Source organism: Lactuca sativa, chromosome 4 (genome assembly GCF_002870075.4).
Source record: "Lactuca sativa cultivar Salinas chromosome 4, Lsat_Salinas_v11, whole genome shotgun sequence".
In the NCBI taxonomy this organism is placed as follows: Eukaryota; Viridiplantae; Streptophyta; class Magnoliopsida; order Asterales; family Asteraceae; genus Lactuca; species Lactuca sativa.
In genome coordinates, this window is record NC_056626.2 from 109,991,186 (window position 1) to 110,017,827 (window position 26,642).

The 26,642-nt window shown below is 32.7% G+C and overlaps 2 protein-coding genes across 2 annotated transcripts; both read left to right on the forward strand.

Annotated features, from left to right (window-relative positions):
• Positions 1 to 17,020: 17,020 nt before the first annotated feature.
• Positions 17,021 to 18,769, forward strand: LOC111899852 (E3 ubiquitin-protein ligase RMA1H1). Its single transcript, XM_023895729.3, has 2 exons — positions 17,021 to 17,176; positions 17,981 to 18,769. Exon 2 carries the CDS (start codon positions 18,013 to 18,015, stop codon positions 18,676 to 18,678), a length of 666 nt encoding a protein of 221 aa, XP_023751497.1. The 5' UTR covers positions 17,021 to 17,176; positions 17,981 to 18,012; the 3' UTR covers positions 18,679 to 18,769.
• A 1,404-nt stretch (positions 18,770 to 20,173) lies between these two features.
• On the forward strand, positions 20,174 to 22,557 carry LOC111899843 (pentatricopeptide repeat-containing protein At2g20710, mitochondrial). The gene is made up of 2 exons (XM_023895718.3): positions 20,174 to 20,632; positions 21,170 to 22,557. Exons 1-2 carry the CDS (start codon positions 20,333 to 20,335, stop codon positions 22,334 to 22,336), a joined length of 1,467 nt encoding a protein of 488 aa, XP_023751486.1. The 5' UTR covers positions 20,174 to 20,332; the 3' UTR covers positions 22,337 to 22,557.
• The last annotated feature ends 4,085 nt before the right edge of the window (positions 22,558 to 26,642 follow it).

The following is a 26,642-nucleotide window of genomic DNA, read 5'->3' on the forward strand; positions in this document are numbered from 1 at the left end:
TCATTTGTAGCCACTATCACATCAGAGAGCCTCCTTAGAGTTGAACCTAGCTTCCATATTGTCCATCCTCCATTTCTTGCAAGTTTTGATGATCTTGGAGATTTGTTTTGAAGATTTAAGAAGATGAAGAATCACTTGTTGCTAGAGAGTTGTCTTCCATGGAGTTCTTTTTCATCCGAACAACTTATAAACCTTGGTATGATGCAAAGCTCCCACGTTTGTTTATTTTATGCTAGATATAGGTTTTGGATTTTTTTGTAGTGTCATCCTTGTCCCTTTAATGGTGTTCTTGGAGTTTGGAGAACTCCAGAACCATATGAGCGAATTAAACAACTTATGGACTTGTTTAGTATTGGCAAATGGTAGTACATGCTTATCCTTAGACCACATATTAAGTTTTGGCTTTATAAGTGGACGATTGGACTTAGGGCTTGAGATTTAGAGTTAATAAGCACTTGGGATGGATAAAGTTGGAAACTTCATCCATTAATTAGTTGTGGAGTATCATATTTGAGAATTAGAACTTCTAAAGTAAAGGATTAAGAGCTTAATAAGTTGAGTTGTCTGGAAGAAAATCACGATGCGGCTTGTTGATGGTCACGGTATGATTATAGGTGAATTCCCAAATATTTTTTTCATTTAGTATTTCACGGAACGAATCGTCAAGGTTCACAGCATGATTGACCATTTGACCTTTGACTTTAACCATTGACTTTTGACTTTTTGACCAGTTTGACTTTTGGGTCAAACTAAAGAATCTGAGCTACAGACTGATGTTTAGCTTTTGATTGGTTCAACTATGGGATTTAGGTGAGTCTTCTCACTATATCATAAGACACTAGTTGTCATTGTATGTTTGTTGTCTTCGTGACTCTTGCTAGTATGATGACATGCTTGTTGGGTCGGGCCCACGTATATGTTTGTTGGGTTAGGCTCGTTGTGCTAGGCCTACTTATATGTATGTTGGGTTGGACACTTTGGATTGGACCTGCTTACATGCTTGTTGTGTTAGGCCTGTTATAATATAGTATGTGCACTAATACAAAAAAGACCTACGGTCACACTTTCCAAAAAACTGTCTGTGACACTTTTTATTAAAAGTGTGGCCAAAGGTCACTAAAAAGATTTAGATACTGTTTTTGGATACATTTAAATTAGTTTGTGTGGCCATTATATAGATAATCAAAACTTTAACCACACTTAATTATACCAAACTAGGCGAATGCCCGCGCGTTGCGCAGATCTCTAGAAATATATGTGTTTTTAAGTATAACAATAATGTTGTTGTTAAATTTAATATAATAATTTATATACTAAGTTGATATAATATATTGATTATTTTGAATTATATGATCATATATACATTTATTAAACTTCATAATCTAAATCTTTTGAATGACCTCTACCCACGGGGACTCATGAATAAAATTAAATATAATATATGGTTTAATGTTTTTTATAGTTGTTGTTATTGTTAATTTATTTTTTTAAATTTATTTGCTTAATGTTTTAATTTCTATCATTGTAATTATTTAAAACATCAAACATTTTTTTAGGATTTTAAAGGTAACAATATAATCATTTATATAGAGTTAATTTTAATTATTGTTATTGTAAGTTATTTTAAGCTACCTATTTGAAAACTTTTAGTGATTACAAAAATATCTTTATGAAATATTTTAGTTAAGTTGATAATACAATTTAGTTTTTGCATTTAGTACTACAATTTATCACTTTTAACTATAAACAAAATATCCTTTGAGTTTTTTAAGTGGAACTGAAATTTATATTGAAGTGACCCTATAATGTTACATTTAAATTAACATTTTAAGTATTTTGTCCAAATTGTTCAAAAGTTGTAGTTTTAAACTGATAATGTGTTACATACAACAACATATTAAATCTAATAGATTAAGTATAATATGTTAAAAGTTAAAGACTTAACTTTATAAGTAGAAGTAAAAATATTATTTTAATATTGAAATTTAGTTTATTTATGATTACAGTTTAGGTTTGATACTTATTTAACCTTATTAACCAACGTATAATCACTATTAGAAAGACACTACAATTTATCACTTTTAACTATTTACAAAATATTCTTTAGGTTGTTTAAGTTGATCTAAAATTTATAGTTAAGTTGACCCTGTAAGGTTATATTTAAATTAACAATTTAAGTATTTTATATAAATTGTTCAAAAGTTGTAGCTTTAAAATAATAATGGTTTACATACAATAACATATTAGACCTAATAAACTAAGTATAATATTTTAAAAAGTTAAAAACATAACTTTATAAGTAGAAGAAAATATATTGTTTTAATATTGAAATTTAGTTTATATATGATTACACTTTAGGTTTGATATTTATTTAACCTTATTAACAAACTTATAATCATTATTAGAAAGAAATTGAAAAGTCATGGGAGTTTCAAATGAATGTGGTGAAAGGGAAAATGAATGAGAGTTTCAAATGAATATGGTGCAAGGAAAAATGTTTCCTTTATAAGTATACTAGGCGAATCCCCGCGCGTTGCACAGAAACACCTATATAGTTGAAGTTTTTACAAACATATGTTTTTTAAATATAACAATAACGTTGTTGTTAAATTTGATATAATAATTTGTATATACTAAATTGATATAATATATTGATTATTTTTAATTATATGATAATATATACATTTATTATAACTTCATAATCTCAATCGTTTGAATGACTTCTACTCGCGAGTTACACATGAATAACATTAAATATAATATATGATTTGATGTTATTTATAGTTGTTTTTTGTTAATTAATTTTTTAAAATCTATTTGCTTAATGTTTTAATTTGTATTTATAATTATTTAAAACATCAAACATTGTTTTTTTATTTTAAAACTAACAATATAATCATTTATATAGAGTTGTTTTTAATTATTGTTATTGTAAGTTATTTTAAGCTACTTATTTGGAAACTTTTAATAATTATAAAAATATATTTAAGAAATATTTTAGTTAAATTGAGATTACAATTTAGTTTTGCTTTTATCACTATAATTTATCACTTTTAACTATTTAAAAAATATTCTTTAGTTTTTTAAATGGAACTGAAATTTATATTTGAGTTGACATTGTAATGCACAGAAACACCTATATAGTTGAAGTCTTTACAAATATATATATTTTTAAATATAACATTAACGTTGTTGTTAAATTTGATATAATAATTCATATATTAATTTGATATAATATATTGATTATTTTTTATTATATGACAATATATACATCTATTATAACGTCATAATCTTAAACGTTTGAATGACTTCTACTCGCAAGTTATACATCAATAAAATTAAATATTATATATGGTTTAATATTATTTATAGTTTTTATTTTTAACTAATTTTTTAAAATTTATTTGCTTAACGTTTTAATTTCTATCATTATAATTATTTAAAACATCAAACATTATTTTTTGATTTTAAAGGTAACAATATAATAATTTATATACAATTATTTTTAACTATTGTTATTATAAGTTATTTTAAGCTGCTTATTTGAGAAATTTTAACGATTATATAAATATATCTAGGAAATATTTTAGTTAAACTGATATTACAATTTAGTTTTTGCATTTATCATTATAATTTATCACATTTAATTATTTACAAAATATTATTTGATTTTTTTAGTGGAACTGAAATTTATATTTAAGTTGACACTGTAATGTTATATTTAAATTAAGAATTTAAGTATTTTGTCCAAACTGTTCAAAAGTTGTAGCTTTAAATTGATAATGGTTTACATGCAACAACATTTTAAATCTAATAAATTAAGTATAATATGTTAAAATTTAAAGATATAACTTTATAAATAGAAGTAAAGATATTATTTTAAAATTGAAATTTAGTCTATTTATGATTGCACTTTAGGTTTGATATTTATTTAACTTTATTAACCAACTTACAATCATTATTAGAAAGACACTACAATTTATCACTTTTAACTATTTATAAAATAATCTTTGGGTTGTTTAAGTTAAATAAAATTTATATTTAAGTTGAGCCTATAATGTTATATTTTAATTAATAATTTAAGTATTTTATACAAATTGTTCAAAAATTATACCTTTAAAATGATAATGGTTTACATCCAACAATATATTAAAACTAATAAATTAAGTATAATATATTAAAAGTAAAAAAACATAATTTTATAAGTAGAATTAAAGATATTATTTTAATATTGAAATCTAGTTTATATATGATTACACTTTAGATTTGATATTTATTTAACCTAATTACCAAATTATAATTATTATTATAAAGAAAATTGAAAAGTCATGGGAGTTTCAAATAAATGTGGTGAAAGGAAAAAAGAATGGGGGTTTCAAATGCATGAGATTCAAGAAAAAATGCTAGCTTTATAAGTATGTATGATAATGATGTGACAAATATTAGTCATACTCGAACACTGAGGCCATAGGTCACAATCAGCCACAAGTATCGATTAAGATTGTCATACTTTTTTTATGAGAGACAGTAGATAAACGTATTGTGACATGAGTCAGTTGTATGTGTGTCTATAACCTAGTGCCTTTTTAGCCACATAACAGACAAAGTAGCTAAAAGGTGATACATATGGTCACACTAAATATTTGTGTGTCCATAGGGCGCATCTGTACTAGTTGTACTTAGTTAACGCAAGAAAATGGATCTTACTAGCAGGAGTATGGAATTTATGTTTACTATATATAATGGATCTTTGAGGTGCTTAATTCGAACTCAAAGCAGTTGATGTGAGGTTTATTACAGATCATATTCAATCAAAATCTAAAATCATCTATGAGCCTTTGACCACTAGGCACTGAATGAAGGGTTCCTCTTATCATCAAGACATTCTTCAATTCCATAGTCACATCTCTTCCTAGCAAATAATTTTCACTTTTCTTGATCAACAGCCCTGATTTAACCTTTTGTCTAGGATTCATCTTTTGTTGTAATGTGAGTAAACAAGAACACCAACCCTTTGCTAAATTAAACCCTAAAAACAAAACGATTGTAAGTGAACAAACACAGACACGACAGTGGAATCAAACTGCAGACGAACACACATACATGAAGGTAGAGGCGTTGATTTGTGTACCAAGCATGATCTTCAGAATAACTTAATCAACAATTTCACTTACTTGATGTAGAAGAACACACAGACAAGACGGAGTGACCAAACGACGGTGGAGGCATCGATGGTGGATAGTGTTATAGATGGACGGGAGCGTCAACCGGTGGATGCCTTCATTTGAAGGGATAGCTGATGGTGGTGACGAAACAAATCATTGGTGGTGGGTTGTGCACTAGCAAGAGAGAATAGTAGCAAAATAGATAAAGTGATGATGGTGAGAGACAAGAGCGACAGAGTAGAGAGATAGAGAGATTGAGTACTAGCGATCGTGCTGACTGGCAGACCAAAGACAATGCGGTGGAGTAGATCGATGAAGAAAGAGATGAAGGAGAAAGATGGGTCATGAATTATTTGGGAGAGATCGAGAGGGAACTCTTGATGGCGGGTTAATTTGGAGGTTGAAGAAACGAACCACAATTATAGATAGCGGGTCTTTGAAATTTTTTGGGTTGGGAAAAAGTACTTTGGGGAAAACAAAAATTCAAAGGGAAGAGGGAGGGGGGGATATATATATATATATATATATATATATATATATATATATATATATATATATATATATACTATCTTTAAAATTTTATTTACTAAATTTTGAATTTAGGATGAAAATTTACAGTTTTTAAAATATTTTTGTGTTTATATGTGTCATATACGAGTGGTGTGTCATGAAAATTGTACTTGTGTTATATGTGTTTAGATGGGTAAATTCATGTCTTACTCGTGTAAGGCACACAATATGAATTTGAAATACGTGTCAACACAAACACACATGATTTATTGGCTTGGTTGTAGAACTCGTTACTCGGTACCTATTCGGCCGACTACCGAGTAGCGAGTACCCGGGAGTACTCGGGAGTACTCGGATTCAGTAATTCACTAATTTATGTAAAAATATTTTTAAGGAAACTATATATGTCAAAATCATAAACTAATTGAAATATATAACAAAAATAGATACATGTGAATAACAAAAACACATAATGGTCTCACTTCGTGAATAATTACTGAAACTTTAATATATATATATATATATATATATATATATATATATATATATATATATATATATATATATATATAGTAATAATCACATGTGTGTTTTAAATAATAAATCATTAACTATATTATATATATTAATCACCGAGATGACCGTTTTTTACAACACTACCCAGTTCAATAAGGGACCGATCGGGGAGTACTTGGGTTTCTGTAACTCGCATCGGCAAGGGGCCAAGTAGTGGGTACTCGGAGGAGTAATCGGCCAACTCGGCGAGTTTTACAACATTGCTTATAGGTTATCCTTATAATTAAGGCCTATGGGTTATATCATTGGGCTCATGCCTTGTGGATTGGGGATTAGGATGTAGGATTTGGAGCTTAGGGCTTAAGGCTTATGCTTGTGGCTTCTAACTTATGGCTAAAGGCTTAAGGCTTATAAATCATGGTTTAATGTGTATAGCTTGGGGCTTTTGGCTTATGACATGTGGCTTGTGGTTTAGGGATACCACTTATGGCTTATGGTTTAGGTCTTATGAATTAACGAATATACCTCACAACTTATGGCTTATAGCTTATATCTTATGTCTTGTAGATTAAGGCTAAAGTCTTGTGACTTGGCTTATGGCTTGTGGCTTATGGATTATAACTTGATGCTTAAGGCTTATGACTTAGGGCTTAGAGTGTATGGATTTACGCTTAGGGCTTAGAGTACGTCTTTAGGCTTCAGGCTTAGGGCTTGTGGCTTCTAACTTATTATGGTTTATCGCTTAGGATTTAAGACTTAGGGATTATGGCTTATGACTTATGGATTAGGTCTTATTTCTTATGACATAATTAAGGCTTAAAGGCTTATGGTTTGAGGTTTATGCATAGGGCTTTAGGCCTTATGGCTTACGGCTTATGAGTTATGAATTATGACTTATAGCTTATGGCTAGCTTAGGGCTTAGTCCTTAGGCCTTATAGCTTAAGGCGTATAGATTTGGGATTCTGCATTATGCCTCATGGCTTATGACTTATGACTTATGACTTATGATTTATTTATTAGGGATTATTGCTTCAAGTTTAAGGTTTAAGGTTTAGGGCATGTGACTTATGCCTTATCTTCATATTCATGCTTAAGGCTTATGGCTTTGGCTTAGATATTAAGGATTATAACTTAGGGAATATAACTTATAGCTTATAGCTTAACGCTTAACGCTTATACCTTAGGGCTTAAGACTCATTCTTACAAGCCTATGATGGCACCCACCCTACCTCCAACTCACCTTCACCTTTATACAACAAACCCACACACCCTGCCCCAACACCAACCACCTAGCACCCTCCCGATGTCCATACTCTCGCCCACACCAACATGCTTACCCCAACCCTTACCCTGCATTTATCCTACCTATACCCTCACCTCCATACCTAGCTACACCTATACCCGAAGCACATAACTATACTTTAATTACTGCAAGCCCACACCGATGTTGATGCTTAGTTCACCCTTCTCCACCGACCCACAGTCTATACCCCCATAATAACCCCTACCACCGTCCACATACATATACCTATACAACCATACCCACATTCATATACATATCCACATCCTGAGCTACTTTTACACCAACCCCTACACTCACACCCACACCTACACCCATATGTATTACTCTATTATTATTGTGTAACTTTTAGTGTCGTATTCACCCAATAACCCACCCACCTACTCCATGTCCATACATATAACCTAAACTACCTCACCCTTACACCGCCCGTATTAATATATTGATTTAAGAGTAATTCATGGTTTATCATCAGTAATCGAATTTCAAAAAAATAAAAAAGGTAAGAAGATTATTATTAAATTAATTTCTCCTATTTTTTGAACTTGTTGAAACCTAAAATATTTTACTAGGATAATTTTTATCATTATTTTTAAAATTTTGAAAATTTTCAAAAATTTTGAACTTTTTTATACAATTACAATCACTCATTTAGACTTCCGTTCTCCCCCCCCCCCCCCCCCCCCTTATTTGCCCTAAAAAAACCGCTCCAGGCTCTATCAAAATCCCAGCTCGGTCCCTTTATCTCTCAAAATTCTGAACATATATCTCCACTTTCGTTCATATGCTATGTTCTCTTCTCGCTCAATAATCCCTATTTGGTGGTGTTGGTAACCTGGTTTCGAGGTTTCGGATGACGAATATGTATCAGTCGGCGCTTTGGAGGAAGAAACAATCGGATATGATGCACTCTACAAATTCGATTCAGGTTCGATATTCTTCAATCCTTTCATGCTTTTGTTTAATTTCATTTTGGCTGCTCTCGGTTACTTCCTCTTTCCCCTTATTTTAGTTGAGTCTCCGACCGAGGAGGGTTAGTAGTATGTTGTTCTTCAATTAGTCTACAAGACTGCAACCACGTTGATTTCTACGGTAAGATAATAATCTTCCTGCTTGTAATTTGATGTCATTTTCATAGAATCTTCATATTGCACGGTATGGCCGCCTTGGCCAAATTCACAATGCCCGCCAAGTATTCGATGGTTTACGGGAAAAAAACATCGTGTCTTTGAACTCCATGGTTGCATGTTATTTCCAAAACAACCAACCCAATAAAGCCCGAAATATGTTCGAACAAGTGCCTGAAAGAAGCACTGTGTCTTGGAACGGTTTGATTTCTGGCTATGTGAAGAACATGATCGTAAAGGAAGCCCGAGAAGTGTTTGACAAGATGCCTTACAGAAACGTTATTTCCTGGACTGCTATGATTAGAGAATATATACAAGAAGGTCTGGTTTTTGAAGCAGAAACAATTTACATGAAGATGCCCGAAAGGAACGTCGTGTCTTACACAGTGATGTTCGGTGGCCTCATTCAAGATAATCAAATCGACAAAGCTCGTGGGGCAGAATATTGTTCAGAGCTTTTTTGTAAGGCAGAATAATACCAGCTTCTTGTAAGTTGTTCATTCTTTCCTCTTTGAAATGGCATTTTGGTTCTATTGTATTCAACTTTCCCTTTACAAAGTTGACTGAATCGACAACGCTCGTAGGGCAGAATATTGGTCAGTCAACTTGGTCTTAGTTTTATTTTATGCTTTTTTTCAATTAAATGTTTCCGTTTGATCAGATTGTCATGTATAGTCAACAGTAATGCTTAAAATGTGTTTGTTCTTTTGACATAAATTCATAACAACAATAAAGTATCTAAAACTGAAAGTTAAAGTTTGCGATTAATAGGCAAAAGAAGCAACTCAAATAACTTTGAAGGATGAAATACACTTTATGGTGAGTTAGTTCATTACTTATTCTTATTTATAGATGGAAGATGCAAAAAATTTCATGTCTATAGTTTCTATGGAGTTTTACTCCACAACTTTCAACCACAGGAGATTGAATTTCCAACTGCTGGGCTAGAATCTATGCCAGGTTTTTTCTTATTCATTGACGGGAAGTATGCAAATGGTTCGTGAATTTTTTGATCTTCTTGTAGTTCCAGAATAGGCTACAAAAACCAGAATAGTATGTAAATAAGCAGCCTATGTAATTCTAATATCTATTTTCACCATGTTATATATATATATATATATATATATATATATATATATATATATATATATATATATATATGATAGTTTTCGTCAATTATTTCACCTTCCACTTTCACTCCCCAAAAAAACTACAATGAAGTCCGAAGAACTTGAATACTCCAACCCATGCGGAGCATGGGGAAACTTTTCTAGTTTACATGAAGATTCAAGATTAAGAATCATTCATTGTGATCTGAAGGTTAGCAAAATTTTGCTGGATTTTGATATGAACCCTAAGATTTCTGATTTTGGTCTATTGAGGATTGTTGGAGTGGATCAAACTGAAGTAAAAAACAATCGAATTATCGGAACATAGTAAGTTTTTAACTCCCTTGTTTCTACTATGATTAAGAATCATACATTAATGGTTTTTTTTCCTTCGTAAACTACTCTATTATGTCTTTTATTTATTCAAATTTTTTTCAATGTTGTTGGTATAGGTATCAAATATAAAATCACCTCAAGATAACTTCAAAACTCAAAGAAGCACAAGGAAACTTTTATATCAAGCAATAGCATTCTCATGAAGACAAGGACCAATACCAAAAAGATGAATGCCTAGTTATGTCTAGTTTTTGGTTTATGATGTTTTTGATTTATTTATCATATTTTAATACTTGCAAATAGTATAATTTTCATTTTTTTTTGTATTTTAATTACGAATTTAATGTACGGATTTAGATTTTAATTATTGATAATATCCAATTCTGAATTTTGATATTGTTTCGTATTGTTGGTTTTGGTTACTTTCATTTATATATATTATTTTGATGTATCCACAATATAGAAAAAGTAACAATAAAAATTAAATTATTGTGGCTTTAATATAATTTTGGTCATGTTTTACAGGTTTTCATTGTCTCTAAAATTATACAATGGTTACTTTACATCATTTTTTAACGTGTGGCTAAATGGTTAACAATAGTCATAATATACAAGAATTATGAGTCTACAGTTGTTTTAAGATGATGTTTTTTCTAAAAAATTTGTGACTAAGTTAAACAATAACAACATTAAAAACAATTTATGTGGCAAATAAATACCATAATTGATTGTTGTTGAGACTAAATACTAGCAAATCGTCACTTACATCATTAATTATATGTGTCCATTTACCGAACATGGACATGTTCACCGTAATTATATGTGTCTAAAATATACCCAATAGTCTTAATATGATACCGAATAGTCCTTAATTTTAACAAAATGTGTGTCTTTATAATACTTATGATTGTATTTCACTTAATTGTGTGTCTCTATACGATAGGTTATAGTCACAAAAATTGATTGTTTTTTGTGACTAATAATTAGCAATTCGCCACTTATGGAAGTAATTACATGTGGCCATTTAGCAAGCATGGTCACACTCACCATAATTACATGTTTACAAAAGATACACAATAGTCTTTATAAAATTTAAACTGTGTGACAATATAAAAGAAAACAACTACACTAAAACATCATGAATGTCGCAAGTTGGTGATATACAGTCACCACATTTACTAAATAAACGTGACTACTGACTGTTTAACGCTACAATATTGGATATTTAAGGAACAAAATTATGTACACCTTTGCCACACTTTTATAATACAGCCACATCTTTTCATATCATACGGACACTACATTTTAAAGTGACCATAAGACCCATACGATGACTTTGCCTTCCGTCACACTTTCCATGAAAAAATAAAATGTCACTATACGCATATGGTCACATTTTTTTGGTGTGACTGTAAGTCATTTTTCTTGTAGTGGTGGTATCTTATGGAACTCGCTAAACTTTGTGCTTATGATTTTAAATTGTTTCAGATGTTTCTGGTTGCAATGGGAAGGACGCGGCGTGATTACACTGCATCTGTTTTTATGTTTTAGAGATTTTCTACACTCTTGATTTTATAACTCTAATTTAATGATGCTTGAAGCCAATGGTTAATTACTCTCTTTAGAATAAAATTAATATGGTTTTCCTTTAAATTTTAAATGAAAACTTTGGGTTAAAATTTCAGACGTTACACATTTGGTCTGCCAAGCGACAACCTACTTTATCTCGCTCAAGTGTCGAAGTAGAATACCGTGGTGTTGCCAACGTGGTTGTTGAAGCCCGTTAGTTGCAAAAATCTGCTTCTTGAACTTCACACACCGTTAAAGACTTCTACTTCATTTATTTTGATAACATTTTTGTAGGCTACCTTTTCGGCAATCCAGTTCAACATCAACGCACAAAACATATTGAAATGGACATATAATTTGTCTATGATAAGGTCACTCTTGGACTAATTCGGGTTCTTCATATCCTTAGTGCTTACTAATATGTTAATATCTTCACTAAAGGATGAACATATTAGTTGCTTTTAGACTTTAGATTCAATGAGCATTCCTCATCCTCCTCCTTCCCTTCCTTCCTCTCCCCCCCCCCCCCCCCCCCCCCCCCCCCAACTAAAGGGGGCTATCAGAAGATATATGTACCTATTTTATTGTATTTATCTTTCTGTTTATTAAAGAGATTACCATGTATGGTATGAAATGCACATTATATTTTAATTATATTTTAATGACAATCAAATTCACTTTGTATTAATTAATAAAAGATATAAACAAATTATGTGTTACATGTGAAAGACATTATTTGTGGATTTGTTTGGCCTACATTTACATATTTATTAATTTGTTCGCTTTCTTAGTAATCATTAATCACATGTAATTAGAAAAGGTGATGAGAAAACGAAGTGTGGTGTTTGACCAAAAGACCGTGTGAATGTCGTTTAGAATAAAGAAAGCAAACGCCGGTGAGTCGTGGGTATGTATGTTGACTTCACGTAGTTTGCATAATTATCGTCTACCTGTTCATTCATATTTAAGGCATGTGCTATTTATTATTATTATTATTATATAACTTAGGTATTTATTATTATTATTATTATTATTATTATTATTATTATATAACTTAAGTATTTGTTTTTATATGATTGATTCAGTAATATAGGTGGATCGAGGGGTGTTCACGGGGCGGTTCGGTTCGGATAGTAATGAAATTGTGAACCGTGACCACGGGGCGGGTACCTCATACGCACTAACCGAAACCGAACCGTATTGACAAAAAAACCGAACCGAACCGAACCGTATAAAAGCGGGTAACCACGGTTCGGTTCACGAGTACCCGGTAAAATATAAAAAATTAAATTCAATTGAAACTAAAAACTCCATTTTACTTATCTCTTTCTTAAAATTAGTAAGTCAAAAAGTTAAAAAAAACATAATGAAGTTCAAATATCATATTTTATAATTTGTATAATAAATACAATAATAAAAACAAAAAAATCAAATGAATTTAGAATTACAAAATTGGATTTGTCGATATGGATTTTTGTTTAGGTTATTACACTCGTAGATCAATCGAAACAATACTAATGAAATAATATTTTTTTTTAACGGTTCATATATATATATATATATATATATATATATATATATATATATATATATATATATATATATATATATATATAATCAAACGGTTCGGTTCGGGTATCCGCGGATACCTAAATATAAAAACCAAAAACCGACCCGTTGATATCCGATTTTTTCGGTTTCGGTTTTTTTCGGTTACGGTTTTTTTCGGTTTCGGTTTTCTCGGTTTCGGATTGACCGGTTCGGCTCGGTTTTTCGGTTTTTTTGCACACCCCTAGGTGGATCTAGGTGGTTACTGGGATAGCACGAGATGTCTTTAAAAATAATTTTAGTAATGTATATTTTTTTTTCAGTAACTTCAAATGATAACGGTAAATAATGTGAGAACGTAAACACACTATGTTTATATTATTATTTTGTGATAAATGTTGTATATGCGTATTTTTGAAGTAATTCTAATATAAATATTAACGTATGATTATTCATATATTCATTAGAATATTATTATTCTATTATAAATTTATGTATGTACATTTTATAGTAAATTCTAATTTTTGTTTTAACGAAGGATTATTCATTTATTCATTACAAAATAATGATATAAAGTTATGGATACATAATTTATTGCAGAATAATAATATAAAAATAGTGTTTTTATATTTTCATACTATTTATAGTTTTTATTTTAACTATATATATATATAGTCTTCTTATGTTCTAATTCAACTCTTATCGACTTTTTTTTTTCAAAACATTGCGTATCGTTACATATTCAAAATTTGAGGTGATACAACTAGTAAGAGATTATATTATCAATTACCGTTCTTTTTTTAATAAAAACAACTCAAATTGGTTTATTTATAAATTCATTTATCCCAAGCAAATCAAAACTTTTCCATCTAAAACTAACTTTTTTTTTAACAATAGTAATATTTAAAAAAAATAATAATAAAAAAAGACTAGCTAGAAGCTAACCAAAAGTACAACTTAAGGCATTATTGGGTTTTGCTTCCAATCTACATGATGCATCCCGTCCTTAGAGCTTCTAAACACAAACCAACAAAAGGAATTATCAATAATACAATAAAAAAAATGTTTCTTAAGTCTAGACTTCCGAAATAATAACGATGCAATTTGTTGTCCGTTAACTACTATATCTATATAAAAGATTTATGTTTTCAAATTGATTTGATTAATAATCGAACTATCTCTGTTGCGGAAACAAAGTTTTTTCCTAATGAAATCTTATTTTTCAAAAACTAAACTTTAAGTTTAAACTTAAAAAAAAATCTAAAATTCACATGTCAAACATATTGTAGAGCTTAATAAAAATATTTAATTATTATTAATGTTAATTAGACATTGGGATATTAACGAACTAACCATAGTTTGAATTAATATTAAAAAAATAAAAAAGGGCCCACCTCTCTCTCTCTCTCTCTCTTTCTCCTAGAAGGATGTGTCTTTGATCGCTTTCTCCAAGCTCTGTAAGAACTACCAGGGAAGCCATAGCCAGTAGCTATTGGATGAGCTTGACCAAAACCTCCATTGTTGTGTACACAAGCACCACTCATTCCCATGGTTTTGCCTTCGTTTTCATGGATAAGAGACAATGGTATCAAAGATGAATGTGAAACTGATGAGAAAGCCATTCGATTTTCAAACCCCTTTGATAAATCTGGTACACTGCCATCATCAGTTCCAAAATGATCCATGGATCTCGCTCGTTCTTGCTTTATAGGATCCATAAATTGGGGGGGGGGGGGGGGGGGGGGGGGGGGTCGTTTCCCCGAATTTGACCTATATTCTGATGAGAGCTTGAATTATCACCATCCCCGGAGATGAATCTCGATAAAATGTGTTCCGTTTCGGGGTATTATGCCCGAGGGTTGAAGAATGGGTCAGCATCTTCGTCTTCATACATGTCACTGTTTATCAAATTTGAGAAATACGAACTTGGTGTTGATCTGTATCGTATCAAACCAGAGTTCATAGTTTGTTGCCCCTGCCCTTGCTGTTGCAATTAATGTTGATGTTGTTGTTGCCGTTGATTATGAAGATCTGAATCCATTAGAACCCTAGAAGTTGCTCTATTTGAATATGGTGTTGTTTCTGCAACTGTCGGAATCGATGGGTCTATATGGATTTGGGGGAAATCAAAACAGGGTAAATTATGTAAGGTTTTGGAATCGGAATCACAGAAGTATCTGGGTGATATATGTATGCCTTTAAGTTGAAAGTCCATTATGTGTGCGTTTTCTAAATTTTTAGTGTTTATATATATGAAATGTGTACAGATGAAGAATATGTGATGACGAAGAGAGAGAGAGAGAGAGAGAGAGAGAGAGAGAGAGCTGGAGCAGCCTCCCTCACCACCACAAACACCCCCAGCTACTTCTGCGGATTTTCTTATGCTTGTGCGCTACTGGATCAGCACAAAGGAAACCAAGGGAAGCCGCTAGAGCAGCCTCCCTCACCACCACAAATGATGACCACCGCCTCCACCTCCCTTTCTCATTCACAGTTCACCAACAAAAACCTACCCCTTCTTCCTTCTTTTTAGTCGATTGGAGCTACAAAACACCCCTAAATGTCGAAAGTTTCAGTTGTTTTGTTTCTCCCGGTTTATTGTTGCCAGCGAACAGATGAGAGGACCAAGGAAAGCTCGATAGATATCGACTCCTTTCCCCTCCTCGGTATTTACCAGCCACACCAAAACTGTCATCGACTGCAATTACTTCACCTTCCTCGATATGTGGCTGCCAACGATGAAATCAATAAGGCCAAGGAGGAATCGTCGGTCTCGACGAACTCCTTCTCCCCTCGCCGCGATCTGTTTGACCCCCACCGGTGCCCTCGATTTTTTGACTAGTTTCGTTCGTGTCCATCCCCGATCATTCGTGTTCAAGGCAGGACCTGGTTTTAGAGAGAGAGAGAGAGAGAGAGAGAGAGAGAGAGAGAGAGAGAGAGAGGTGGGCCCTTTTTTATTTTTTTAATTGTTAAAATAAATAAATAAATATTAAATTTTAAGAATAATGAAAGAAAAATGAAAAATAAATACCCCAAGGGTATTATAGTCATTTCAGTTTTCGGAGGGACCATTTTCACATACAAACCACTCCAAAATGACTACGAAACAAAAAAAGTCATTGTTTCGACTAAAACCCCAAAATTTTGCATACCACAGGTAAGGGTGCAAACGAGTCAAGCTACTCGCGAGCTACTCGAGATCGGATCGTTAAAAGCTCGACTCGAAACCGATTTTAAACGAGCTCGAGCTCAAGCCTATGTCACAATGCTCGATTAGGCTCGCGAGCCTAAACGAGCCTTTATATAATATTATTTATTATTATTTATATATATTAAAATAAAAACATATTAGGGGAATTATGAATTTAGGGTATTAGTAAACGAGCTCGAGTCGAGCTTAAGCTTATTTAGGCACGCCAGATAAAAACGAGTCGAGTCTGAGCTCGAGCCGAGCTTGTATAACTCTTTACGAGCTCGAGCCAAGCTCAGTAAAAGAAAGATCGAATCGAGTCGAGCTCGAGCTCGAGTCTCATATAACTTAAATGAGCCCGAGCCGAACCTGGTCAGACTCGGGCTCGGCTCGGCTCGTTTGCACCCCTAACCACAGGGACCATTTTTGCAATTTTGTCATATTAAAATAACTAAAACATATCGTTTATAAAAGTATTTGATTGATTGATTGATTATATAAATCAAATAATAGAGTTACAGTTGAATTGATTTTTAAATAATGTAATAAATAAAATACTGTTTTTGGTGGACTTAATTTTTTCAGTTTTCATTTAATTTTTTGGGGATAAAATAACATACTTATTAAAATACGCGTACATAGTGTTCATTGTCTAAGTCTATATATATAACTAATTAACCAAAGTCTTCTCTCTATCTCCATCTCTCTCTTCCGACGGAGCTGCCGTTCCACCGCTTCACTCGGCCACTTCGAATCTCTCAGAGGTTTACAATCTAAAAGACGACCCTCAAATCTCCAGTTTTCGGTACGTATTGGATTCATTTCATAGCAATTCAAATAGATAGGCATGTTATATATATTAGAGATTGGAATTGAAATGAAGTTGAAATATATATCGCTGCTGCATTTCTGTTTTTGACTCCTATTTTCCGAGTCACAATAATCACTTGTAGTCTTGGACATTCTTAGAAAAGTATGTATAAATACTTGTATTATTTCTGTTTTAGTATTTTGTTTCAGATTTTTTTTTACTTCGATCCACTGAAGAAACAAAGGAGATGTTGTCTGTTAATGTTTTTATCTCGAGTTTCTCTTCTTCACCGCTTTGAAGATTTTCTCACCAATTTTAAAGAGTGCTTTTGGATTTATTTAAATTTATGTAATCATGTAATATATAATCACCATTTGTTTGTTGTTTACCTTTGATGATCCTCCTAAACCAATTATTTCTTCAAGATCAAATCCTTGTCTGTTTGAACACTTCTTTAATTAAACAACTAAAAGTAATAAGACAAACTCATTATCAACTTGATAGAAATTTGACCACAATAGTGGGATATAAAATATGTGGGCCAAGCATGAGTTCCCCCTTTATGCAAGTTTCTATCATGTATACAAAGCAAAAGTTGTTTTCTGATGCTTCAGAATCCGAGATAAAATTTGATCTTTAAACCCTACTTTTTATCGGATACTTTTTCCTATGTTATATTTTAGAAGTTCAAATAGTTTTTCTTGCGGAAAACACATCAAGTTACATTTGATCTTTTAACCCTACATTGTATAAAATGATAGAAATTATAAATCTAAGTTATCTTTATATTTATTTCAGGCACCTCAACCGCTCAACATAACTTTATATACATGGCATCGTATCTCCACGAAACCGTGCTTCAAAACAACATTAACAAAAACAATGACGAATTCTCTCTTGAGAAATGGAATCACTCATCTAACTCCATTGATAAATCAGAAAATGAACGGTCAGATAATTTCGATTGTAATATTTGTTTAGACACGGTTCATGATCCGGTGGTCACACTTTGTGGACATCTCTATTGTTGGCCATGTATCTACAAATGGATTGATCTTTCACACAAAGCAAATCCACTATGCCCCATATGTAAAACTGAAATATCTGAAAAAACCCTAATTCCATTATACGTCTCTACCTCGACCGCAAAACCTAATTCTCAAGAAAAAATTGTCCAGATCCCGCATAGGCCCTCTATGCCTAGTTGTGGGGTCCATGTCATGCCATGTCAGCAACATAATTTTCATGGCTTTCAACAAGAAGCACCTAATGTAACTTTACCAACAAGCCCAATATCTGGAATGTTTGGGGAAATGGTGTACGATGGGATTTTTGGGAATTCGAGAGATTTTTTGTTTGGGTATGGAGATTCGTATGGTTTAGCTGGACTTAGTACACGACGAGCAAGAAGGCAAATAGTTCGAGATGAGAGGTCGCTTGGCCGAATTTGTTTTTTCTTGTTATGTTGTGTAATGTTGTGTCTTCTCTTATTTTGATTTTTTCATAACATGACATATTGTATCTAGAAAGTTGAAATTTTGTTATGTGTTCATTCACTAAATACACCATAATACCATATATGTGATTCACAATTATAGGTCATTTGCACATTTGTGACCATCATTCTCCCAAATTTGTGACAAAATTATGCAAATTTTTGACAGGATTAAATCGGTTATTGTGTTTTTACAAATATACATGAATAAATTATAGTTAGGTGGTTACAAATGTGCAAATGGCCGATTTGGGAGAACCGTAGTCATTAGGTATGTTTTCTCAAACTTAAGGTTGTTGGAGTTTTTTACTTAAAGGCAGAACAAAGAAAAATCATGACCAACACTACTAATATTAAACATATGCAAAAACGCCATTATTGGTTTCATTTTCACCAATTCCTTTGACATAAGCTTCTTATTCCTCAACTCATGCATTTCATAAAAAAGTCTCTTTTGTAATATACATTTCCTAATGGAGGATCAATTCACTTGAAAAAAAAAATTGTAATTGCTTATACACATAGACCATTTAACTTACATAATTATAAAACTAAATCATACAACATTTCAATTGTTTAATCCGTACATCCATAAAATTTCTGCATAGGTCGATCTTTTTTTCAAAGATGTCCATGATCTTGAATTTTATAGGTATATTGGGTTTGATTAAGTTGATACAACTTATTAGATACAAAAGACCGACTGGAAAATTACTCGAGTACACAATTGATCAATTGTATGAAACATTTGCCATGATTTGGAAGAAGCTCATAAACCCTCATCATTATCGAATGGAAAAGGCCAGTAAACCACACCCGGTTGATCGGAATACGCTTCAAAACCACACCCTATTGATTGGAAATTCGGAATACACTTCAAAACAAGGAAGACATCGACTTCTTTGTGTATGGATTTTAGATAAGAAAATAAAATAAAAATAAAAGTCAGCTCGGTAATTAAAATCCATATCATCAAAGATTACATGTGTGACCAACTCTATCAGGTAAGAATGGTCATGGTTTTACTTAGGGGTGGCAAATCTGGTCATCGTGTCGTGTTTTTGTCTGACACGACACGACACGACAAGGTTATGTCGTGTCGTGTTTTTTTTAACTAACACGAAAACGAACCGATTAAAAAACGACAAACACGACACGACAAAGATAACATAATAAAAAAATTAATTTATTTAATTAATATTTAATCATACATAACACAAAAAACACGACAAATAAATCCTAATCGTGTCAAATTTTAAACACGAACACGAAATGACACGACATCGTGTTTTTTACACTTAACACGAACACGACACGAACATGAATTCGAATTTCAGTTTCGTCCCAATTTCGTTTCGTTTCGTATATTTTTGTTGTGTCGTGCCAACAATTGACACCCCTAGTTTTACTTTTGCTAAAAATTGCATATGGTTTATTTAAGAGAAATGAAATTTTGATGTTTAAACCTTGAAAAAAAAATTGCCATTTTATGTTATTTTTGCAGCAAATATTTTGAAATGACATCCATTTTGAAAATACGAACTACATTCACATCTTTGCGGTGTTCCGCCGCGAAAATTCGCCGAGATACGGTGCTGTAAAGGCTAAAAGCATCTGAAGTCTGAACTACAATACGCTCCGGTGGCTCCTCCGTCATGAGGATGATAATGAAGAAACTGCGCACGCCTCCTTTAGCCTCATGGAATGAATTTTGTTGCGCTTCGTCTAGGGTTTTGCGTTACTCCACACAAACCCTAACCCCTAATCACGTAAACAGTACATCTTCAACTGCTACCGCTACCACTTTGTACCACAGACTCGTCGGTTTTCGAGAACCTTCAATTGTCCCGGTTCTAGACCAATGGGTAGTAGAAGGAAGACCCATCGACCAAGAAGATCTCCATCGGATTATTAAGCAGCTTCGGAAATTCAGCCGCTACAAGCACGCTCTCCAGGTTATATTCATCTCTCGAACCAGTGAACATGACATTATAAGTATTTGCTTGGTTTGATCCTCTTTGTGGAATTCATTTGGCTTTTTAGGAAATTAATTTGGTGGGTAATGTCTGTTAATTTTGACACTGTTGTTTGCTAGTCTAGAAGGGTTGATTCTTGCAATTCATTTCATTTGGCATTTGTTAGTTGTTACACAAGCTAGGATTTGTAACAAGTTCACAGTTCTTACTCTATCAATTGGTAGTGGACCATTTTTCAAGGCCTTAAACCTAAAGTAGTAGACTGATCAATAACCTCCAAATCAGATTAAGACCATGGCTATAGTTTATATGCAGTTTGTAGGCAGCAACTTAGGGCCTAGGAGTGAAAATAAGTAGAAAAAATTAGAAGTGCTATGCTATAATTAGATAGAGTTTTCTAAGTATAATAAAAAACATCATTGGAGAAACCAATCTTGATATTACAAGCAATCCATCATTTGATCTTAATTGCCCTGACTTTTTCCATTAAGTCGTTTCCTGTAATTCTTCTTACAGATTTGCCAATGGATGAACGACAAACCGTACCTCGATGTTTCACATAAAAGTATTTCAGTCGAGCTCGATTTAATATCAAAAGTTTACGGTCTAAAGCAAGCCGAGGACTACTTCAATAAAATCCCAAATAATTTACGTGTTTGGCAAGTTTATGGCGCCCTTCTCAATTGCTATAAGGAAGCAAAATCATTGGAAAAAGCCGAATCCACCTTTCAAATAATGCGGGATTTAGGTTATTCAAAGTCGTTAACCTACAATGTCATGATGGGATTGTATTCCACTATGTTACAATACGAAAAACTCGACCTTTTAATGGACGAAATGGAACAAAAAGGTATACCTATCGATAAATTCACGTACGCTATTCGATTAAACGCGTACGCGAAAACCTCAGAAATACCAAAAATGGAAAAACTTTTACTAAAAATGGAAGCGGACCCCGAGATCCAAATGGAATGGCACGCGTATACAACGGTGGCAAACGGTTACTTGAAAACCGGTGATCAAGAAAATATCGAAAAGGCGGTTGTTTTATTAAAGAAATCCGAGTATTTAATAAGACCAAGTCAAAAAAAGATAGCTTATGAAATTCTACTCACTCTATACGCTTCCGCCGGACGAAAATCCGATGTTTATCGCGTATGGAAGGTTTATAAAAATATGGGGAAGTTTTATAATCACGGGTATCTTTGTATGATGAGTTCGCTTGCCAAGTTGGATTGTGCTGATGACGTGGCGAAGCTGTATGAAGAGTGGGAAAAGGGATGTGTGTACTTTGATTATCAAATCCCGAATCTTGTTATTACGGTTTATTGTAAGAAGGGGTTGCTTGAAAAGGCGGAGGGGGTGGTGGAGAGGCTTGTGAAGGGGGGACATGAGCCGAATGCTTCCACGTGGTCTCGGATGGCAATGGGTTATGTTAAAAATGGTGGAATGGAAAAGGCGGTTGAGGCGATGAGGAAATCGATTTTGGGGAGTTATAAGGGATGGAGTGTGGATACGGCTACTTTAACTTCGATTCTTGAGTTCTTGGATCGGAATGGGAATGCCGATGAAGCTAAGGAAATGATTGGATTACTTGAGCGGAAAGGGCATTTGTCGGAAGAGGTTTATGAGAATATAGTGAAAAAATTGTCGAGGACATCTGTTATTGATTGTCAAGGCTAGTACAGAACAAAACATGTTGTACTGTGTTTGGGATCGGGACTTTGACTCGTAGTTGACTCGTAGCTTTTTCAAATCTAGAAAGTTAGAACATGGTGAGATAGGGAACTCTTTGATTTCTTGTGTATGTAAAAGACATGCATTTGTAGACAAGACATTTTTGATAGGGACCAACTCTTGTGTACTGACTATATTTTTGGCAAGTTGTTATTTATTTCTAGACATTCATTTGTTGCAAGGTTAGGATGGTATCTATAAACATAGCTTATGTTGGACTGCGTTTCTTATTATCATCACTATCAGTTTCTCTTAATTGTTATGGTTAAACCTCCTCTGTTAAAAAAAATTATTAGGTATATATAAAAAGTCAAAAATAAAATATCAAAGGTCTTTTTTATATGGGGCAAATAACCAACTCCGCTTTCATAGTTGTCCTCAGTGGGCTAACTCTTACAAACCACATGGACAAATGGTTTTGCCTTTATTTTTTTATTTAAATTAAATACGGTTTAAAGTTTAGAAGAATTTTGTATATACTCTTTATAAATATCAAAATATTATATTTGTCCAACATAATTTCTAAATATCATATTTATATTTGCGTAAGCTTTTAAAATATCATATTTATACTATTCTATTTTTTAAATAGCTTTTTTATATTTTAAATTTGTTATTTACGTTTTAGAATCTTTTTAAATATATAAATAAATAAAATGACCATATTAGCCCTATTATAAATCGACCATTCTCCCTTCGAATTCAACTCAAAGTCCTTATTTCTAATTCTTCCACATCTCCGACTGCCATTCAATTTTTTAAACGAGGTATACCAATTCATCTTAATTTTTCATCATTTTCCACACAAAAATTGCTCTAGATTATTCCATTGATTTAGTAGTATTGATTGAAATTTAGTTGAAAAAAGAGTGATTATTGTTGTTCTTCGTTTTTCTGTGAGTAGAAAACAACAATACCTATGTCAAAGTCTTTTATTAGCATACAATGTTTTAAACCCTAAAACTGGAACAAGTATTTTTAATGGATGGAGGAGTCCTATAAGTATCTCACACATTTAGTGGCAATTTTTTATAGTTTTAAACTAATTAAGTTTCTTTAATGGGATGAATCGCGGGTGTATGTAGCCTTTGACCCACGTCGTAGAAACGTCATATGTGAAGCTTTTGGATGCTTTTGCTTTAAATATAAAAGCTTTACTATGGAATAGATGTGTATTTCTATATTTCAAATTCTATACCATAATAAAAGGTTAGCTTTTTAATCCTAAAAATTGTACAATGGAAATTTCCCTTTACTATGGAAGAGCTAGGCAATATTATTGAATGTTGCAGAGCAAAGGATTGCATTTGAAGTATTTCTTCTTTATCTTGTCGCATGTATAATTTATTGTATTTGATAAGTTTGCTTTTTATCCTTTCATAGATTTATGAACATCTAGTAGACGACGATGAACTGCATAATAGTGAAGGGTAATATGGTCAAACTGTTTATTAATAAGTTATAATGATTTTAGAATATAAAAAAAATTCTAAAATGTTTTAAAAATAAATAAAAATAAATTTGGGTAAATACGATATTTTAAAATTTAAGAATGATAAATATGGTATTTAGATTTTAGGTTGGACAAATATGATATTTTAAAGCTTAATAATGATATATACGAAATTCTCTCATTATAAACATGGCTTTGTCTATGAGAAAACAAATAGAAGAAAACTAATAGAGGGTAATTTGGATTACTTTACTTGTATTTAAGTTTAGGGAAATCTTCAAAAAAGTCCCAAATTTGTGGGAAAAGTTACACTTTTGTCCCAACATATTTTTTTGAACAAAAAAACCCAGGAAACCGGGTAAATCGAACGTTTTGGCCCTATATTACCGGCAATCCTCATTTAATCGGTTAAATTGGCTTATGTGGCAAGGAGTTGCTTACGTGGGTTTATCAATCTCATTTACACACATACATACACAATACAACTTACCTCTCATTTCACTTTCTCCCTCCCCCTCAGTAAACTAGGGTTTTTTTTACCCCCGTGCAGTTGAAATCATGGATGACATCCATGATTTTGATACAATAGATGTGGAGCTGGATGCGTACTTCAAAAAGAAACAAGCTTCCCGATGCAAAGACGAATTTCTCAATATTCTATGTAAAGAAGACGATTACGAGGCAGTAGATGATGCTCAAACTGAAAATGATGCTCAAACTGGAAACGATGCTCAAACTGGAATCACTAAAGAAGAATCAGATGAAGATTATCTGGAAGGTAGTAACGAGGAAGGTAGTGATGAGGAATTTGAGTATTCCACCCACAATCCAAAGGTGAAATGGAACAAAATGAGACCAATGCTTGGTGAAAGGTATGAATCCCCACATTAACTAAAATTGTGTGTTGACTGTAACGCCCAGGTTTCAGGGCTAAGCATTTTTTGACAATGTAATAGTCTAGGTTAACTCTTGTAGGGGATCTAGTGAAGGAGTCCAAACAGAATATGGGGAGGGTACTTCTGAGTTTCCTAAATGTGATCCTGAACTTGTTGCCATTCCAAATGTTGATAGTGAAAATGATGCAAGTCCAGATTTTCACAATCATATACGCTTAACAATTGACAACCTAAGGAAATCTTTATACACTACATAAGAGATCATGGACTGTCTTGGACTCAGTGAAGCAAAATTACAACAAATTGAAGGTCATGGATTGAGTGAAGCAGAAGTACAACAAATTGAAGATGTGGATGTTGCTATGTTACAAGTATGCTTTCTCATTATTCATTTTGTGATGTTAAATTTTGTTAACTGGATTTTTTGTTTTGCTTGTTACAGGATGTTGAAATTGCTAGCCAAATAACAGTTGAAGAACTCCCTACAAATCAAGCACTTGGAGATGAGGAAAGGATGAATGAGGATGATGGCATAGATGAGCCAGGGATGGGTGAGGTAATGATGAATGAGGAAAGGATGGATGGTGAGAGAGAAATACCTAGCACACAACAATTGAATCAAGTCAGAAGGAGGCCTACAAAGAGGAGCAAAGTGAATCAAGTCAGGAGGAGGAAGCCTTCGGAAAGGATAACAGATATCAAGTTGCAAAAGGTGGTAGCTGTCAAGAATGGAAAGGGGATGAGTTCATCCAACCCCCTTAGTCTAGATTAGGGTGTTTCTAATCCCTACTTTTGTTAAGAACATGTATAAAACTTTTGGTTTTGGGCAAATGTTGATAGCCTTTTTTGTTGATAGCCCCTTTTGTTTACATCCATATAAACTATAGGCTTTGGCCCCTTGATCATGTTTTTGGGCATTTACACAACTTGCCATAAAACTTTTTTGGATTTGGTTAATATTACTACATGTTTTATGATTAACAATGTTTATGTTCCCTTTGGTTATATTGATTCCTTGTTTTATAGATTCCAGTCATGCATACATTACTTGTGCTTACAATGTTTGCTTATATGGATACTAGTTATGCATGATTCCAGTCATGCTTGATTCCGGTCATGCATGATTCCAGTCATGCATGATTGACTCCATTATGTATTGATTCGTTTGTGTATTAAGTCCATTATTAACTTATTACAGGTATACTTTGATTCCATTCGTTGATTACAATCAACACATTTAAAGTTCATACATAAACTAGATACATCATTCATAATCATATGAGTCACAAGATACTACATTCATAGTAAACTAACAACCCTTAATCATAACAAAAAAAAAAAACACAACCAAAATACATTAAAACAACTTTCTATCCTACCAATCCATCAACATAACCAACAAAAACACAAAAGAAACCACAGAGAAATAAAGCAATGATTTCCATCTTCCTCCTTCCACTGCTTGTTGTGCTATTGGTTGTTCCACAACGTCTCCAAAAAAGTTCCCAGTTGATTTTTCTTGCCCAAACTCCCCAAACATTCGATGGTTCTCTAAATTGACATTGTTGTGTAATACTAATAACAGATCTGCATACCAGTGGCTTGGTAGAGGAGGATCCACCCAACGAAAGTACTTGTAATCTTTGAGTCCATTCTAGTAATTTGGGCATCCTATAAACCTTCTTCATGGGTTTAACGGAGTCCATGAAGTCCATCTTCCTACAGGATCACCACAGTAGCACTCTTTCTGGGACGATTCATTGAAGATGAAGAAGACGAAGAAGACATTTGTCTTGGTCCTCCACTGCTCCTGCTTCAATCGTTGTCTGCTAGGGCACAAATGAAGTTTTCCACTATATTTAGAGTTTAATACAAGGCCATTAAATGACTCACCAACCACCTC